The sequence below is a fragment of the Salvelinus alpinus genome, chromosome 10, assembly GCF_045679555.1.
Source record: "Salvelinus alpinus chromosome 10, SLU_Salpinus.1, whole genome shotgun sequence".
Taxonomy (NCBI): Eukaryota; Metazoa; Chordata; class Actinopteri; order Salmoniformes; family Salmonidae; genus Salvelinus; species Salvelinus alpinus.
This window is the reverse complement of record NC_092095.1, coordinates 22166099-22186436: the sequence shown is the minus strand read 5'-3', so window position 1 is coordinate 22186436 and position 20338 is coordinate 22166099. Positions and strand designations below refer to the sequence as shown.

Below are 20338 nucleotides of genomic sequence, written 5' to 3'. Positions count from 1 at the left end.
TAGTGAATGTAACGCGCCAATGTAAACTCAGATTTTTTAATATCAATATGAACTTTATCAAACAAAACATACATGTATTGTGTAACATGAAGTCCTATGAGTGTCATCTGATGAAGATCATCAAAGGTTAGTGATTCATTTTATCTCTATTTGTGCTTTTTGTGACTCCTATCTTTGGCTGGAAAAACGGCTGTGCTTATTGTGGTTTGGTGTGACCTAACAATCATTTGTGGTGCTTTCGCTGAAAAGCATATTTTAAATCGGACACTTTGGTGAGATTAACAACAGGATTACCTTTAAAATGGTATAAGACACATGCATGTCTGACGAATTTTAATTATGAGATTTCTGTTGTTTTGAATTTTGCTCGGGATTGCAGCCCCAAGAAGTTAATGCAACCGCTGTGTCAGATTTCAAAAAGGCTTTACGGAGAAAGCACACTTTGCGATTATGTTAGGTCTGCACCAAGCCACAGAAACCCATACAGCCATTTCCAGCCAAGGAGAGTGTCAAAAAAGTCAGAAATAGCATTCAAATTAATCACTTACCTTTCATGATCTTCATCTGGTGGCACTCCCAGGTCTCCATGTTAGACAGGAAAAAAAAAATGTTCGATAATGTCCCTCATTATGACCAAAAATCTCCTTTTTGTTTGCGCGTTTTGTCCAGTAATCCAAATGCTTAAGGCGCGTGCACTAAGTCCAGATGAAAAGTTTTTTTTTTAAGTACAATAAAAGTTAGTAGAAACATGCCAATCGATGTTTAAAATCAATCCTCCGGTTGTTTTTGTCATAAATAAACAATAATATTTCAACCGGACAAAAGCTTCGTCAATAGGAAAGGAGAAACAAGAAAGGCGCGTTCCTGATCAGGCGTATGGCTGATGAATGGAAATTTCCACTGGCCACTGATTGAAAGTGCTGTATCTTCCTAAATTCTTCAGAGTAAACGCCTGAAACAATGCCAAAAGACTGGCCACATGTAAAGGCAGCCACAGAGCTCGTGAACTGGGTCCTAAGTCTTTGCATGGTGGATAGGCTTTCAATGGAAAAACAGCCTTTCAAAATAATAGTACTTCCTGGTTGGATTTTCGCCTGCCATATCAGTTCTGTTATACTCAGACATTATTTTAACAGTTTTGGAAACTTTAGAGTGTTTTCTATCCAAATATACTAATTATATGCATATCCTATCTTCTGGGCCTGAGTAGCAGGCAGTTTAATTTGGGCACGCTTTTCATCCAAAATTCCAAATGCTGCCCCCTACCCTAGTGAAGTTAAAATATAGTTTTGGCAAGTCGGTTAGGACATCTACTTTGGGCATGACACAAGTAATTTTTACAACAATTGTTTACAGACCAATTTCACTTTTAATTCACTGCATCACAATTCCAGTGGGTCAGAAGTTTACATACACTAAGTTGACTGTGCCTTTAAACAGCTTGGAAAATTCCAGAAAATGATGTCATGGCTTTAGAAGCTTCTGATAGGCTAATTGACATTATTTGAGTCAATTGAAGGTGTACATGTGGATGTATTTCAAGGCCTACCTTCAAACTCAGTGCCTCTTTGCTTGACATCATTGGAAAATCCAAAGAAATCAGCCAAGACCTCAGAAAAAAAATTGTAGACCTCCACAAGTCTGGTTCATCCTTGGGAGCAATTTCCAAATGCCTGAAGGTACCACGTTCATCTGTACAAACAATAGTACGCAAGTATAAACACCATGGGACCACGCAGCTGTCATACCACTCAGGAAGGAGACGCGTTCTGTCTCCTAGAGATGAACGTACTTTGGTGTGTAAAGTGCAAATCAATCCCAGAACAACGGCAAAGGACCTTGTGAAGATGCTGGAGGAAACGGGTACAAAAGTATCTATATCCATAGTAAAACGAGTCCTATATCGACATAGCCTGAAAGGCCGCTCAGCAAGGAAGAAGCCAGTGCTCCTAAACCTCCATATAAAAGCCAGACTACGGTTTGCAATTGCACATGGGGACAAAGATCGTACTTTTTGGAGAAATGTCCTCTGGTCTAATGAAACAAAAATAGAACTGTTTGGCCATAATGACCATCGTTTTGTTTGGAGGAAAAAGGGGGAGGCTTGCAAGCCGAAAAACACCTTCCCGACCGTGAAGCACGGAGAGCATCATGTTGAGGTGGTGCTTTCCTGCAGGAGGCACTGGTGCACTTCACAAAATAAGTGGCATCATGAGAAAGGAAAATTATGTGGATATATTGAAGCAACATCTCAAGACATCAGTCAGGAAGTTAAAGCTTGGTCGCAAATGGGTCTTTCAAATGGACAATGACCCCAAGTATACTTCTAAAGTTGTGGCAAAATGGCTTGGGGACAACAAAGTCAGGGTATTGGAGTTGCCATCACAAAGCCCAGACCCCAGTCCTATAGAAAATTTGTGGGCAGAACTGAAAAAGCGTGTGCGAGCAAGGAGGCCTAAAAACCTGACTCAGTTACACCAGCTCTGTCAGGAGGAATGGGCCAAAATTCACCCGACTTATTGTGGGAAGCTTGTGGAAGGCAACCCGAAACGTTTGACCCAAGTTAAACAATTTAAAGGCAATGCTACCAAATACTAATTGAGTGTATGTAAATTTCTGACCCACTGGGAATGTGATGAAAGAAATAAGATTCTCTACTATTATTCTGACATTTCACATTCTTAAAATAAAGTGGTGATCCTAACTGACCTAAGACAGGGACTTTTAACTAGGATTAAATGTCAGGAATTGTGAAAAACTGAGTTTAAATGTAATTGGCTAAGGTGTATGGAAACTTCCGACTTCAACTGTAGGTTAGTATTGTGGAGTAACTACAATGTTGATCCATCCTCAGTTTTTTTCTTTCACAGCCATAAACTAACTGTTTTAAAGTCACCATTGGCCTCATGGTGAAATCCCTGAGCGTTTTCCTTCCTCTCCGGCGACTGAGTTAGGAAGGACGCCTGTATCTTTGTAGTGACTGGGTGTATTGGTACATCATCCAAAGTGTAATTAATAACTTCACCAAGCTCAAAGGGATATTCAATGTCTGATTTTTCTATTTTTACCCATCTACCAATAGGTGCCCTTCTTTGTGAGGCATTGGAAAACCTCCCTGGTCTTCTTGGTTGAATCTGTGTTTGAAATTCACTGCTCAACTAAGGGATCTTACAGATAATTTTATGTGTTAGGTACAGAGAGGTAGTCATTCAAAAATCACGTTAAACACTATTATTGCACACAGAGGGAGGCCATGCAACTTATTATGTATCTTGTTAAGCACATTTTTACTCCTGAACTTAGAGGCATGCAATAACAAAGTGGTTGAATACTTGACTCAATACATTTCAGCTAATAATTTATTTTTAAAAAATTCAAATGTCTAAAAACATAATTCTACTTTGACATCAATGAGTTATTGTGCGTAGGCCAGTGACACACAACAAAAAATTATATTATATTCAGGCTGTAACAAAATGTGAAAAAAGTCAAGGGGTGTGAATAATTTCTGAAGCCACTGTAGCTGCGCTAACAAAGGCTTGTTGCACACCACTCACTTACTGGCTGTCATTTTGCAAGTAGCCAATCTAGGGCTGTCCCTGATCTTGGTCGACCAAGAGTCGTCTGTTCTTACGACCAAACGATTTGTTGACATTTTTAAACGTATATTTTTCCATACATTGACACATCCTGTCCTGTGTGTTTTAATCAAAATCAACTATATTTCACTGAGCTTGTCTGATGCTTTAAGCACACTGTGATTAAATAGCTAAGACACACAAATGACCAGAGGGAGTCCGACCAGCAATTGGTTGGATTGTGCCGGGCCAAGCTCAGACCTGCTGCGCTGTTCAAAAAAGAAATAAAAATAACACAGCGAGTGACTGACTAGCACCCGTTGTCTCACTCTCTCCTTCCTGCTGCAACGACCACCAGAGAACATCAAAGTGTTTATCGTGCTGTCAGTGTTGCTGAAGCAGAGAAGTTCTGTTACAGAAATCCCTCATTTGAAATCCCTATTCCCTTAACCCTTGCGCTCTTAACTTGAAACATGTATGCATCGCATGCACGTGACCAAAGACCTATAGAGAACGTTGGTTATGTAATTATTACTCCACAATGTCCGTTCTTCCAGAGGACGAGTCGGACGGGATTAGTTTTTTCCCCAAACTGCAACCTGTAATTCTTTATTTCTTCCCAATAAATTGACAGTTATGCCAGAAGCCTGAAGTTTTTTTTATTCTAGATGTGAAGATACAGTATTTCAACATGTCCAGGTGATATGGCCACACTGATAATTCAAGCTTGGTTCCAAGTTTCTAAACCATACCAAACTGTCGCCATATTTGAATTGAGGAAGTGTGATCATAATCATTAGGACATTTGAGCAATCTGCAGTATGTCCTAAATGTCCCCCAGCCTTCAGATTTGAGCTAAACAGTGCAATTGCACTTCAGATACGTTAAAGCTTTGGATGCTAAAGTGAACATATACATTTCCAAACCTTTTGGTCAGTTGTATGCTGCTTTGCGATCTATTAACAGCAAGGGTTACATTAAATAGGTTCAATATTTGTTACTGATGCATTTGGCAATATTCAAGTAATAAAGTATTCCCTGTGAAAGTTGATATATAAATGGCCCACGTGTAGCCTGTGAATGACCAGCTCAAAAATCGGTCTTAGGTAGCAAAATTTGAAATTGTGTTTTTTTACCTTGGATAAAAGTATAGACTCAGAGCTACAAAATGGTATATCATACACTACAGTTGAGGAACAATGGGAAAGTAATTCTGCTTTGAAAGTTGATAAACTCACTTCTGAGAAAATGGCCTTTGAATGTTTTGGTACTACTACTACTGGAGAGCCCTTCTTTGTCTACACCGATTCATCATCGTTCATCATAGGTTGTTTTCATGTTATCCAGAGGTTGATGACTGCAACTGTGCTGTCAGATTGTAAATTCAGAGCGTTTCACTCTGAGCGTTTCGAGCGCACACTGGACGCTCTGGGCGATGAGTAGGGTTGATCCGAACATTCTGACCTCACAACTGCAGTCAAGCACCCAAGCTAAATGGCTAACATGGGCTAGTTTGCCAGCAACTTCCAGACACAAATGAGATCATGGTGACCATTTTACCCGCCCTAGCAGAGCTGATTAGGCTCTTTTCATGTTATCCAGAATGTTGGTAACTGTGCTGTTGGCAACAATTTAATTACGCTTTTTTGCCGACATTTACTGACACCGGCCATATTCAACGGGTGTTGAGCGTTTGTAAATTCATCAGTTATTCTGTGCTCTGGCACACTCAGGCGAGAATGCTCAGAAATCGGACTACATAGCCAGACAATTTACGAACGCACCTGAAATGGTTACTTACATAGTGGAGTCTTTTGTTAAGACATGTAGCTAGCTAGCTAGGTAAACAATTAACCATAATCCCAACTCGTGACATTACTACCATGCATGAATCTGCAGGTATCTAACCAACCAGGTTCAATGTTAGCTAGCCAAGCAAATGGCTCAGATACAAATAATAAGATCATACATGTAACATACGCTAGCTAACAGTACACTAACTTGAAATGAAACCACTTTGTCAAAATTAGAAATGTGTAATATCTGAAAATGTAGCTAGCTTAGACTATTTTACCCGTATACATCATTCATGGATGGACACATCTCCTGTCGGATGCCATGGTTGCCCTTAGTTTGAAGATGTAATCTGGAGATTGGTGTTTTCTCCATCTCCTTAGCTATCATACTCAAATTCCACTGATTTCAAAACTCGGTCCTCCAAAAAGTGGAGAGCAACACTTATGCAGTTTTACTACAGAATAAAAAAATGTTAAAGCGGAGTTCGACACGAGGGTACCTAGACATACTGGACAGCTCAAATAGACAGAAGCGTGCTATATGGCCTACCAATTCGAACTCTCGGCATGTCCAGCCCACTCATTATCTCAGCCAATCATGGCTAGTGGGAAGGATGCTGTTTTTTTCCATGGCTAAACCAACTAGAGTCATAATTTAACAATTTTATTCGTACTTACATTTGGCATACAAGTTTGTTATTAAGGAACATGAAAGTTCACATGTTCCAGAGGCAGAAAAATGTGTCATTTTTAATGTGTCACATCTGTCATTTTTAAATGACAGCAAAATGAATGGTGAGGACGTGACAACTCGAAAATGGGGGAATGTTTACTGGGAAAGCCAGGGAAAGTCAGATGTGTGGAATAAACTTTACTAGTTGTGGAAAATACTGGAGATCGAGAAAAAGAAGGTAAGGAGCAAACGCTGCGTGAATATTGTGTCTGCCAAACAGGTGCTGTATAGATTACAATATCATTTCTGACCTTTTGGAACAATGTAAACACTAAATAAATAAGCGTACCAGAGAGTCTGTTGTAATGTTTTTTTGTCAAGCCTTTATTACAGGAACGACTAAAAACAGTCGCATTCATTCATGAATGCAATTTCTGAAATGGAATGCTTCATTTATTGTTCAAGCCAATTATTCAAGGCTCACTATATTCTAAAACTAAAATGCTTGATTGCATTTGAAAATCATGAATGACTCATATGCTGTGTAATGACATGAACGAATGAATGATGGATTCAGTAGCCTATAAGTATTGAAATATAGTCCTAAGTAAGTTACGGTATTAAGACTAAACAGGATGCGCTCTTAGGCCTACATACAGCTCAATGTTGGCTATACTAAGCCTACTAATGATCATGACCTTACTTATGATCATTATAATAATAGTAATAATAAGATAAATAGGATAACTGTATTATAGTTAATATTATTTTTCGGACAATTTGGAACAATGTAAACACTAAATAAATGAGAAATAATACCAGAGAGCCTGTTCTAAAACAAAAACTAAGTGCAAAGCCTTAATTAGAGCAAAGATTTAAAAAAGCTGCATTTGTGAAATTGCTTACTTACGTGAGGCTTGGTGCTCACGGAATCAGTAGGCTCCTAAACAAACACAAACAGGCAACAGAAGCAGGATGTCTTATTCCTGTAGATGCATATGGATGATTTATAAAGCAGGGCACATTTAACAGTTAGGCTCTTGATTATAGACCTATTTAAGTTGGGGTTTCCTCTCTCCTCACTTTTCTTAGACAATGATACAAGGGCTGTTTTGTCATTTCCTCATTCTACTGCTGCCTCTGCCACATTGTTCTCAACACCAATATGCTGGTTAACTTTGCTATTATACAAAGAGCAACATGGTCTAGGAAAAGGCGCCAACCCAACAGCGCACTGATGTGTTTCTGAACCGCAGAAAGCGACCACTAGCGCATTTATTATAAAATAATATTTTTTAGTAGTGTTGCACCATTGTTCTTATGTAACATAACCATTAACAATTGCAGTAGCACGTCTTAGACTGATGGACTGTTCCATCCCCACCACAATGGATCAGTCCACTCAGGCAGGCGCGAATCAGACAGGTGTCTTGTACACCATGATATATTTTTTATTGCTACTGCTCGACTAAAGAACTCTTGGTCGACCAACAGCCTATCGACCAGTCAACTAAATGGGTTAGCCTTAAGCCAATCACATCCTTCATCTGAAGACCAACTTCCTCCCTACAAAGTTATACAGACCATCTTCTAGAGTTGTTCTTGATTGGTTTAGTGATAGATGGTATTCTAGTGACAGATGGTATGCAATACTTTCTCTCCTGTATGAGTCTGCCATGTGAAAGGATGATTGTGGGGATTTCTCTGAGACAAAATGTAACAACCGGAAAGGAAAAACATGAAAAGACGGGTACATTGTCAGTTTCTAGGCAGTGTCTCTGTGACGGAGAAGTCCGTCACTGGCCGCGGGCAGCGTTTGGTAAACTAGCACACACATTCATCACGCCTCCCTGCTCCTTTAACAATGTGGGTCGACACAAGTTCACTTCCCTATCTTAGTACATACATTTTACACTTTATTCTTACCTCCCGTCAGTAACAGTTTATGGTATAAAGAATATACAGACAAGCGTTCATTTTTAATTTAGCAACGTTTATTGTACTAATCAATGTTATGGATGAGCGTGTTGTTTGTTTGGTTCTGTTCCTCTCTCTCCATCTCTGTAGCTTCCGGGTATGCTGGGATAAGGACCAGAGCTACGGTAATCGGGTTGGCTTTGTAGTGCCTGTTCCGAATGGCTCGTTCATGTGAATGGGCATATTGGAAGACTCCATGTCAGTAGGGATGGGATTTTCTAAATGTGTTATATTGGTATATTGTATCATGAGAAACGTGTTGCAATGTATTTAATTCATTATGTTTAGCTGAGTGGAAAATGTAGGCTTTGATGACGGTAATTGCTTAATGAATAAGTGCTGGGTATGTTCTGATGGGAGGGGCTTCCCCTACAAAAGGAGCCTCTTTTTCAGTTCAAGGGGGGAACCATTTTGGATTAAGCTGTTGATAGGGGCAGCATTGTTTTTAAGCTGTCCCCATAATGTATACTTTGGATGGCAGTACTGTAGTTTTTCTTCCGGATTCACTACGTAAATAAACACCCTTACACAGAAGTACTTTTGCGGCTCTGCCATTTGTTAGAGGTTAGGTTTTTCAGTTTAGCCTTCTGGCCTACTCTACGTGACAGTCTCCTTGAGAGCCTCGAGGGGGCGCCCGGCTTCCTCGGAGCCAATGCACCTCAAAACACATGAGTGGCTCCTCAAGGTGGAATCTCGGCTTAGGTTGGCTCCACGCCACACTTTGTGACGCCCCGCTTCCCTCTCCAAACACACACATAACCCTCCCCACCAGCAACGTTTGGGGATAGCTTGGGTTATCCATGTAGCCACAGCAGCACATATCCCCTTCCTTGCACTCATGATTCATTTGGGAGGCCGCGTAGTGGGAGATGAATACGCTGGCAGATTTAATAATTCATGGTACTTAATAAATTCATTTAGTGGACCTATGGGGTTGTGGGGCTGAGGGAGATGAGTATTACCAATTAAAAATGTTTTTAAAAAATTGTCCGCTTTGAAAGAAATGGCAAGATTACTGAAGAATTCCATGAGTTGATTAAGTAATAAACCTGAACCAGCCAAAGAGACATCTGTCGGTAGACTTAATGGTGTTTTTATCCTCTACGGTAATAATTAATTCTACCTTTACAACTCACAACCACCCAAAATGAAGACTCCCACCAGCCCCCCCAAAACAACCAAACTGCTTAGTAAAATACATCCAGTAGATGACCAGTTACCACAAGGACCAATGAACCCACAGAGGGCAACACCAAGGCGTCAAAACTAAGCATCACACCATGATTAGAGTGCAGAGGGACCTACTTCTTTCTGGGTGTGGGTAATCCAGACCCTGCATCCCTACGAGGCCGGCCGCGAGTGCGCCGGTCTGTGGGGGCAGGGGAGGGGGTGCGCCCCCCAGTACTGCTCAGGGGAGTAGACTGTCCGTGGTCAGAGGGATCCAGACTCTTGTCCTCTGATGACATTCTGCGGACCAGGATGGAGAGCATAGAGAAGAGGAGAGAGAAGGAGACTAGTTTATTAATTGAACCAGGGACATCGGATTGGAGCTGTGGGGATACATTTGTCTTGCTAGGTAAGACAATCAAATACCAAAGTAGATAAAAAGAACAGAAAACAACTTCTTGTTTGGTTTAACACACAACCTGTATTGTAAGGTGCCCCGTTTGAGTACGCCATGAGACACAATGGACTTCTACTGAAATCCATCCACACACACAGTACATTCGGAAAAGCCTTGTTCTGAAATGGATTAAACAGGTTTAGAGATTACTGAAGAAAAATAATAATAATAGCACAATTACATAAGTACTCAGACCCTTTACTCATTACTCTGTTGAAGCACCTTTGCCAGCGATTACAGCCTTGAGTATGACACTACAAGCTTGGCATGCCTGTATTTGGGAAGGTTATCCCATTGTTCTCTGCAGATCCTCTCAAGCTCTATCAGGTTGGATGGGGAGCATCCAACCTGAGTGTGCGTGTGTGAGATATATCTCACACACACAGTACTAGTCAAAAGTTGACACACATACTCATTCCAGGGTTTTTATTTTTACTATTTTATACAATAACAGAGAAGACATCAAAACTATGAAATAACACATAAGGAATCATTACTAATAAAAATTTAAAAAATGGTTCAACAAATCAAAATATATTTGATATTTCAGATTCTTCAAAGTAGCCACCCTTTGCCTTGATGACAACTGTGAACACTCTTGGCATTCTCTCAACCAGCTTCACCTGGAATGCTTTTCCAACAGTTTTGAAGGAGTTCCCACATATGCTGAGCACTTGTTGGCTGCTTTTCCTTCACTCTGCGGTCCAACTCATCCCAAACCATTTCAATTGGGTTGAGGTCGGGTGATTGTGGAGGCCAGGTCATCTGATGCAACACTCCATCACTCTCCTTCTTGGTCAAATAGCCCTTACACAGCCTGGAGGTCATTGTCCTGTTGAAAAACAGATGATAGTCCCACTAAGCCCAAACCAGATGGGATGGCGTATCGCTGCAGAATGCTGTGGTAGCCATGCTGGTTAAGTGAGCCTTGAACTCTAAATAAATCACTGACAGTGTCACCAGCAAAACACGCCCACACCAACACACTTCCTCGTCCGTGCTTCACGGTGGGAACCACATGTGCGGAGATCCATTCACCTACTCTGCGTCTCACAAAGACAAGACGGTAGGAATCAAAAATATCAAATTTGGACTCATCAGATCAAAGAACAGATTTCCACCGATCTAATGTTATTTGCAGCAATTCGACCATGAAGGCTTGATTCACACAGTCTCCTCTGAACAGTTGATGTTGAGATGTGTCTGTTACTTGAACTCTGTGACACATTTATTTGGGCTGCAATTTCTGAGGCTGGTAACTCTAATGAACTTACACTCTGCAGCAGAGGTAACTCTGGGTCTTCCTTTCCTGTGGCCGTCCTCATGAGAGCCAGTATCATCATAGCGCTTGATCGTTTTTGCGACTGCACTTGAACGCTCAAAGTTCTTGAAATTTTCCAGATTGACTGACCTTCATGTCTTAAAGTAAATGATGGACTGTCGTTTCTCTTTGCTTATTTGAGCTGTTCTTACAATAATATAGATAATATAGGGCTATCTTCTGTATACCACCCGTACCTTGTCACAACACAACTGATTGGCTCAAATGCATTAAGGAAAGAAATTCCACACATTAACTTTTAACAAGGCACACCTGTTAATTGAAATGCATTCAAGGTGACTACCTCATGAAGCTGGTTGAGAGAATGCCAAGAGTATGCAAAGCTGTCATCAAGGCAAAGGGTGGCTGCTGTGAAGAATCTCACTTTTTTGGTTACTACATGATTCCATGTGTTATTTCATAGTTTTGATGTCTTCACTTTTTTTCTACAATATAGAAAAGAGTAAAAGTAAAGAAAAACCCTGGAATGAGTAGGTGTGTCCAAACTTTTGACTGGTACTGTATATATAAACAATTATAAATCTATCATTGTCCACTAGTAGGCACATTGATATTGGCTACGAATGGCAAAATTTGATGACATAAGGATCTTTCAATGCAACATATCCGCTTTCCCAACCCGCTTGGAGCCGTGCTTGAGCCCAGCCATTCCACGTTTGTTTGATTCCACCACCAGCACACCTGATTCAACTAACCAAGAGCTTGATGAATAGTTGACTAGTTGAATCAGGCATGCTTGTGCAAAAGTTACAACACATTGTGTAACAACACAAAAGTTACACAACTCAACTTGCTTTCACATACCTCATGATGCAAAGCATGCAGAAACACATAGAAGACGGGCCAGGATGGCCATCACTGTCACAGCACTCCCCCTCAACTTTGACGAGCAAATTAGCTGGGTTTACCACCCCTTAAGCCACCAACAACTACCACAGAATACAGCAGATCTAGCCTCCACTTCTAATAACTGAGAAAATTAACAATAGCAACTACAACTGCTTGATGAAAGGCACAACTGTACAGTGGACAGACCAGTGTCAATTTAGCAGAGCTAGGTAAGGCAGGCTCTTGCACAAGAAAGAGGGGAAAGGAAGAAAGCAGACATTGACTCATCTGTAATGTCTTCGAGACCAGATGTGCGAAGTCTCGCATTGGGGGACATCTCCGTGCTGCTTGGCAGCATCGCTCTCTACTGCATAAATTAATTTAGCCATTTTGTTAAGCACAGTCATGCTGGGGTGGAGAATGAAAAAATTAGAGAAAATAAATAGCAGGGTCCCCCGCTGTGCGTCTGTACCGGCTTATTTTATTTTATTTTACTAGGTCTCGAATGCACTAGTAGAGCCAAGTCGCTGTTCAGCCTCACAACATCGCTGGGCAGACCACAAACACAGACTATGAGCCTGCTGGCCTGCTTGAAGGGTAGGCTATGTGCCTATGGCACCAGAATCGGAAGTGTATAATACATGTTTATAACTTGAGTATTGGCATTTCAAAGTGTCCACCTCACATCACAGACCCATTCCCACTAGCAAGATCTTTGAGACATCACTGAGCATAAAAACATGGATTCTCACATTTAAGGACAGATGCACTAATACATATCATACACACAAAAGTATGTGGACACCCCTTCAAAACGTGTGGATTCAGCCATTTTAGCCACACCCGTTGCTGAAAGGTGTATAAAAATTGAGCATACATCCATGCAATCTCCATAGACAAACATTGGCAGTAGAATGGCCTTACTGAAGAGCTCAGTGACTTTCACTGCCACCTTTCCAGCAAGTCAGTTCATCAAATGTCTGCCCTGGTCAACTGTAAGTGCTGTTATTGTGAAGTGGAAACGTCTAGAAGCAACAACGGCTCAGCCATGAAGTGTTAAGCCACACAAGCTCACAGAACAGGACCACTGAAGGCTGAGGCGTGTTTCGCATAAAAATTGTCTGTCCTCAGTTGCAACTACCAAGTTCCAAACTGCCTCTGGAAGCAACTTCAGCACAAGAACTGTTCGTCGGCAACTTCATGAAAAGGGTTTCCATGGCCGAGCAGCCGCACACAATCCTAAGATCACCGCTCTAAGCGTTGGCTGGAGTGGTGCAAAGCTCTCCGCTATTGTACTCTGGAGCAGTGGAAGCGTGTTCTCTGGAGTAATGAATCACGCTTCACCATCTGGCAGTCCGACGGACGAATCTGGGTTTGGCGGATGCCAGGAGAACACTACCTGCCCGAATTCATAGTGCCAACTGTAAAGTTGAGGAGGAATAAAGGTCTGGGGCTGTTTTTCATGGTATGGGCTAGGCCCCTTAGTTCCAGTGAAGGGAAATCTTAATGACATTCTAGATGATTCTGTGGTTTCAACTTTGTGGAAACCGTTTGGGGAAGGCCCTTTCCTGTTTCAGCATGACAATGCCCCCGTGCACAAAGCGAGGTCAATACAGAAATGGTTTGTCGAGATCTGTATGGAAGAACTTGACTGGCCTGCACAGAGCGCTGATCTCAACCCCATCGAACACCGGCCTGCACAGAGCCCTGACCTCAACCCCATCGAACACCTTTAGGATGAATTGGAATACCGACTGCGAGCCAGGCCTTATCGTCCAACACCAGTGTTCAACCTCACTAAATATTAACTCACTAAATATTAACATCATTAATGTAAAGGTGTTTGTGTATGTGGGGGGGCTATTCTCAAGCTGCCAGGTCGCATGTCTCAATCTTGAACTAGATATTTCCCTCTAACACAATCCATTGTGTTTGTCAAGTTGTGGTGAAGGATGGTCAGGAGACATTTGTAGTGTTCATTGTAGAAATAAACATTTGAAATGTAAAAACAAAATTATTTCTTATTGGATGCGTTCTGGAATGTATTCAGTGAAGTGAAACAAAATGTTAGAAACCTTGCAGTCAAATGTAATGAATAGAACACAATTACCTATGAGAGTACATTTACATGCACACTAATAATTAGATATTAAAACAGATTATGGCAGTAGGCAGGTTATGCAATAGTCATGTAAACATCTTACTCTGCTTATCTTAAATCAGCGTAAGGTCAAAATTGAAGTAAATATACGCCGATTAAAACAAAATTTGAGCAATATTTTTAATTTTTAGGACATGTAAACACCCGCATTCCAGCAGTATATTTTTATCTGCACATGTGCTACCACCAGCCTAGTGAGCCTCCCTCTTTAGCACGAGTGAAGCGAGTTCGGAACAATGTATGCCTCTTAGAAGAAGTCGTTTTCACATACAAACTTCATATGTTCGAACTCACGAGTCAAATATGCTTCCCAAAAAAGGAATATGGATGCTGTGGTAGAACATTTATTTTGATTGGCAATTTTCTGCATTTATCAGTGCCATCAGGTAGCCTGATTTCAGATGTAAACAAGATTATTAGGGAAATCGTTCTTCTTGCAAAGCATGTAAACATTTCAATCAAACTAGTATATTAAATCTGACTATCCACAATAATGGCATTATTGTGTGCATGAAACCATACTCATAGTGCACATTACAGACCATAACACCTGTTCTACACTATAGCTACCCTTCTACCTAAATGTTCTGTAACGTTAAACCCTCCTAAACAGGCCCCTCAAATCACCCATTTCTTCCTACTGAACACAGCAATGGTTGCACAAGCATTAGTATGACTAGGAGGGGCCTGCAAGCAGCTAAGTGGGTGTTGACGGTTCTCTCAGCTAATTTAACAACCACGACCATCACTGCCACAACAGTTTGCAATCCATTTCTGCAACGATGCCAAGAGACTGTAGGCTCTTAAGAATGGAAGACCAGCATGCCTTTCTTTAACCTCAAGACTTCCTGAATGTCATTTTATACTTTTCAAAGATTTGCTAGAATGCACTATATAGCAATCCGACACCTTAAGGATGACTAATTTCTCCAACTGATAGGTTCATCTTCACCATTATGGGCAGCTAGCAAGAGGCAATAATCTCCAGAATCTGCTTATTATTATTTTTGGCATAAAAGCCTCACAGATATAGTCCTGTTGACATGGAGCCCAGTCAGCATTTGCACTGTAAGTGACATCGGAATATGTGTTATGAATGTGGTATGAAGTCCTTATGTATTAGGTACCCTTCAAACAGTGAAAATAGTGATACTAAATAATCTTCCTTCTTGACATTATTAGTGTCCTTTGAGCTTTGCAAAAATCAAGCTCAAAACTGAATCCCTCTGGCTTCTATTACACAGGCAGCCCAATTCTGATCTTTTTCCCAATAATAGTTTTTTGACCAATCAGATCAGTTCCGAAAAAGATCTTAGGTGAAGAGATCTGATGTGATTGGTGAATAGACCAATTAGTGGAAAAAAATATCAGAATAGGGCTGCCCGTGTAAATACAGCCTCAGATTTCACCTGTGTGGCCCAATGGTCTTCGAAACAAAATGGGGTGTTGAGACCTATCATATCAGGGAGGACTGAATTTTTTCCAGCCCTCCATCTTCGCTAGGTTCCAAGTAAGCACTACAGGACCATTACATGTTTTAGAGTGATTGCATTTGCTGCGGTGAAATTAAGATTAATTGAGCCATTCCATGTCCTATATTCAAGGATCTTCTCTGAATTTCCCTGCCATGTCATCCCATCACTCTTTGACAAAACAGTTATGAAAACTTCATGGTCGGCATCCCAAACAAAGATTAATTTGAATCCAAGGAACCAGCCTTCAAAGTTCCTTAAACATTAGCCATAAACGGTCTACATTCACACAACGTTAAAGCCAAATTGTCCAAGTCAGACATCTCACATTTTAATGATGATGGCATCAGACCTGGAACACTGACAACACTGTTTTCAAGATGGTAAGTGACGACTAATGTTCTCAACTCCTCCTACCTCTGCTCCAATCAATAAAAGCTTCCTGGTGTGTGTTCCTTGACAACGTCCTCCACTTCTGACAATCCTCTTCCGCTCGCTTTCTGCACACTGTCCTCCACTTTTACCTGTCTGCAGCATTCCGTCTTTATCTTCCTTCCCTGAACAACAATGCACATAGCTTCTCATAACATTTTCTTTAGCTCTTTACTGTCTTAAATCCAATTTATGCTTCAACCGAAAATGTGGTCAGAGACTTCGTATAGAGTGTATGGCGATATTGCGGACCCTCTGGTGGCATGCAAAGGCCAAATCAAGCTCCATAACGCATCGCCATGCGCCTCAAATTTTGGAACAATGCAGAAGGCTCCGTATAGCTTCACATTGACATGATTGGTTGACAGTAGGTGGGGGCGGTACATCCTGTATAAACAAAAACTCACTTCCTTGACAACTTCCTTCACAATAGCTCTGCTCCGCTAAGCGCAAGAAGTATGAAAGCCAGGACATCTGCAGAGGCTGCATCGTAGTAAATGCTGTACGGCCACTTCAGACGTTGAATTGACCACTCAGCGTTATGTAAAAGGCTCTGCGAGACAAAAATAGATCAATATGAAATGAGACATCACCTTGTTATTCTTGGTTCTACGGCTTGACTTCACAAGTCTAACTCACATTTGAACTTATATCATACCAAAGACGCAATAATCACAGGGTTAATATGACATAGTGGGAACGCTAGTTTGGGTCTTTAGCAACTATGTGACAACAAATTGGAGTGAAACCCCAAACTAGCATCCCTGTGTCACCAGGATGTCCTCATTAGGGATGGGCATCTGACATTTGACTGCTCGAGTACTTGCATGATTTTTTGAGTACTCAAATAAATAAAAGCTGTTTTTAGAACAAGGCTGTGGGGTTTTACAGATAACATATCCTAATTGCTAAATTGGCTCATATATACAAAAGTATGTGGACACCCCTTCAAATTACTGGATTTGGCCATTTCAGCCCCACCCATTGCTGACTGGTGTATAAGGACACAGCCATCGAGGACACAGGAACTTCATGAAAAGGGTTTCCATGGCCGAGCAGCCGCACACAAGCCTAAGCTCACCATGCGCAATGCCAAGCGTCGGCTGGAGTGGTGTAAAGCTCGCCGCCATTGTACTCTGGAGTAGTGGAAGAGCGTTCTCTAGAATGATGAATCACGCTTCCTGTTTCAGCATTACAATGCCGCCGTGCACAAAGCGAGGTCCATACAAAAATGGTTTGTAGAGATTGATGTGGAAGAACCCTGACCTCAACCCCATCGAACACCTTTGGGATGAATTGGAACGCAGACTGCGAGCCAGGCCTAATTGGCCAACATCAGTGCCCGACCTCACTAATGCTTGTGACTGAATGAAAGCAAGTCCTTGCAGCAACGTTCCAAGATCTGACGGAAAGCCTTCCCATTAGAGTGGAAGCTGTTATAGCAGCAATTTCATATTAATGCCCATGATTTTGGAATGAAATGTTTGACGAGCAGGTGTCCACATACACTACATGACCAAAAGTATCTACCTCCTTCACTCCAGTATCCCAGCACATTGTAAATATGGTATTGGAACTGACCCTGCATACTTACTTATCGTGTGTTTTTGTACCATCTTGTTGTTTTTAGTACTACATTGATATTGATTACTGCATTGTCAGGTTTAGAGCTGGCAATAAAGGCATTTCACTGTACTTGAATCTACTTGTACATCACCAGGTAACACAGGAGGTTGGTCTCACCTTAATTGTGGAGGACAGGCTCGAGGTAATGGCTGGAGCGGAATAGTATCAACTACATCAAACATGGTTTTCATGTGTTTGATGCCATTCCATTTGCGCCGTTCCAGCCATTTATGAGCCGTCCTCCCTCAGCAGCTAGGTAAGGAGTTAGGACTTATTTGTTGATTTGAGAGACGACAATATCGAATAGAATCTGCTGCACTTCTGTCTATAATAACAACTGGATTCCTTGGTTGTCAATGGCAGGATCTGAAGAAACATGACTTAAAAAGTTGGGCATAGTTATTGAGAAAATATATTGCAATTCGTGGTTGTAATAAACACTGGACTCTCCTCATGTCCTATCAAGAGCCATAACGCGTGTGTTTCTCCAATTTAGGTCGTGGAGACCTACTGGGTGTGCAAGCGTTTATTCCAGCCCATCACCAATACCTGACCTGATTAAAAGTGTCAACCAATCCTGTATCTTCAGTCTGGGCCATAACATGCAATGCCAGGTGTTGCTAAAGGGCTGGAATGGAAGCATGTACACCAAATATCCTGGACTGGAGTTGAAGACCTCTGGTTTAAAACGTTCAGGCTCTAATATGCTTAGGTCAAAACCCATAGGTGCAGTTCAAGAGTGGGCATTGGGATTGAATGTATGTTGTTCAAAGCTCTGAAAACACAACTTTTTGACTGCATCATTTGATGGTCACAACCCTGCCAAACACTATTGTTTGATCTTCTTGAGTGAGTAGCCGAACCATCGGGTTAAAGTCAAATTAAAACTGAAATGTAAAATGCTGAGTTGCTGGCCGTTAAGTTGAATTCTAGTACGAAATAGTTTTAGCAAGAAGCTGCGCTCTTCAAAGGACATATTAGAATCAAAATTATAAACAAACAGAGCACTCTACGGTAACATGATTGGCCACACGGAAATCTTGAAGGGGGCTGGTTCTCGCTGCACGTCTGATAACACATAACTGAGTAAAATATAGAGAAATACATTACAGCTTACCTTTTAGAACCTAGAAGTTTAGATGTATTTCCTTCATGACCTTTAAAGCCATATGAGAAATGTCATACTTTCGTTTAGTATAAGTGGGGTAAGGGGTGTCGCTGACTCGTTCAACCACCAATTCAAAAATATGGGGGAAGTGACCAGTGCACTTTCGGCGCCTCAAAACCATACAAACTGTTATATCCCTTTATGTATTCTTCAGTTTATTGGCTTCTTTAAAAGTACGTCAATCAGTGAACATTACTACTCTCCCTTCGACCACCAAGATTTACTTTCTGCCAGAAAACGCATAAAAATTATAAAATACATCCCAATCGTTTCTTCAATTCTTCACAGCAAAATTATTGCAATTAAGATAGATCCACAACTTGAAAAATCCCACAAAAGGTTTGTAAAAGCTTTAAAACTATCGAGAGAAATTAAAACGCTTACGGAATTGATGCAATAATTTTTTTTTCGTTTCCAGCTTCCAGACAACTTAAACCAGTATTAAATCCAACAAGAAACTTTCTCCAGTGATTTCATATGGATAAGATGACTGATATAATTTCTTCCGTTGAAACATTCCTGTCAAAATATAGAAAATGTATAAGTTTTCTTCTAAAAATGTGAAATTTAAAGTTGAAGCTTTACTCCATCATGGTGGCCATGTTTAGGATAGACCTAAGCACTGCCTGTCAACGTTTGTCGCGGAAATAGGTCCAATTAAACATTAAGTAAGACGTGTTAAATCAAATAATGGTCGAACAGGAATAAACCATGTATTAAAAAAATAAGCTTATACATATGTATAAATAAAAACACATGTAAACTGTTGCATTTTGTGTCAGACCGCGTAATACATGTTATGAAAAAAGTCTCACTGACCCTGCGGAGTGATACAATGGAGCACTATCCAGGTAAAGAGACTTCTCAGTCATCAGCCAAGAACTCTCAAAACATAGATCTGGAGTTCCTAAATAGTGGATGGGATTCTGTTTCGCCTAGCCATGCATTCTCTCAATTTCGATTAATTTCTGCTGGTTTTATTCAACAGTGCACAGAGACCACATAACTGTTATTTTGTGTTGCATACAAGTCAGTAAATTGTTTTATATCTGTTGCTACAACAGTCCTTATTCTCAGAGTTATCACATTGTGGAATAGATTATTATTGGTAATGTCTATTGCTAAAATACATTAATATAAAATACAACACAACGTCTCTACTCTACTAGCTGGTAGGAATGCATAACATAATTAATTGCATTTTGCCTTACACGACAGAAAAGTATTAGGATAACTGTGGGAGTTCTGATAGTTATGAATAGTGTACATGGTATAACATATTATAAGTTGATTATTAAACATTAAGGTATTACACACACACACATACATACACTTATAGCACGGGATAAGGCATCCATTTCTTTTTAGTAAAAGTGAATCACAAATTACATTAAATCACCATGCGTCAACTTCCTTGAGATGACAAATAAGACTTCCCATACATTCATCAACATCCGCCAATGATACTATAGTGTTACATTTTCTATTGATTCTGCTCAGTCCTTTTCGTTAGATTTATTTTTCTCACTAATTAGTGGGATACTCTCTAAGGGTCAAGGATGGGATGGAGGAAGTCCAGACTGGTCCAGGTGCAGGAGGAAATGCGCTTCATGGGTTGAAAGAGGTTCCACTGTCTAATAGGACAGTGCTTCACTGATTCG

The 20338-nt window shown here is 40.8% G+C and overlaps 1 protein-coding gene across 12 annotated transcripts in view; it reads right to left on the bottom strand.

The window, feature by feature from the left end:
- Positions 1-19480, bottom strand: part of LOC139531723 (histone-lysine N-methyltransferase 2C-like) — a 218524-nt gene extending 199044 nt beyond the window's left edge. For 11 of the 12 annotated variants that reach the window (XM_071328436.1, XM_071328440.1, XM_071328441.1 and 8 more), the window contains exons 1-2: positions 18627-19480; positions 9330-9491 (exon numbers count right to left, since the gene is read on the bottom strand). In XM_071328436.1, the coding sequence (XP_071184537.1) occupies positions 9330-9490 (161 nt within the window). In that variant the 5' untranslated portion in view covers position 9491; positions 18627-19480. The remainder of the gene's footprint in view (positions 1-9329; positions 9492-18626) is intronic. The other variant, XM_071328438.1, reaches the window with a different exon arrangement.
- Between the last annotated feature and the right edge of the window lie 858 nt (positions 19481-20338).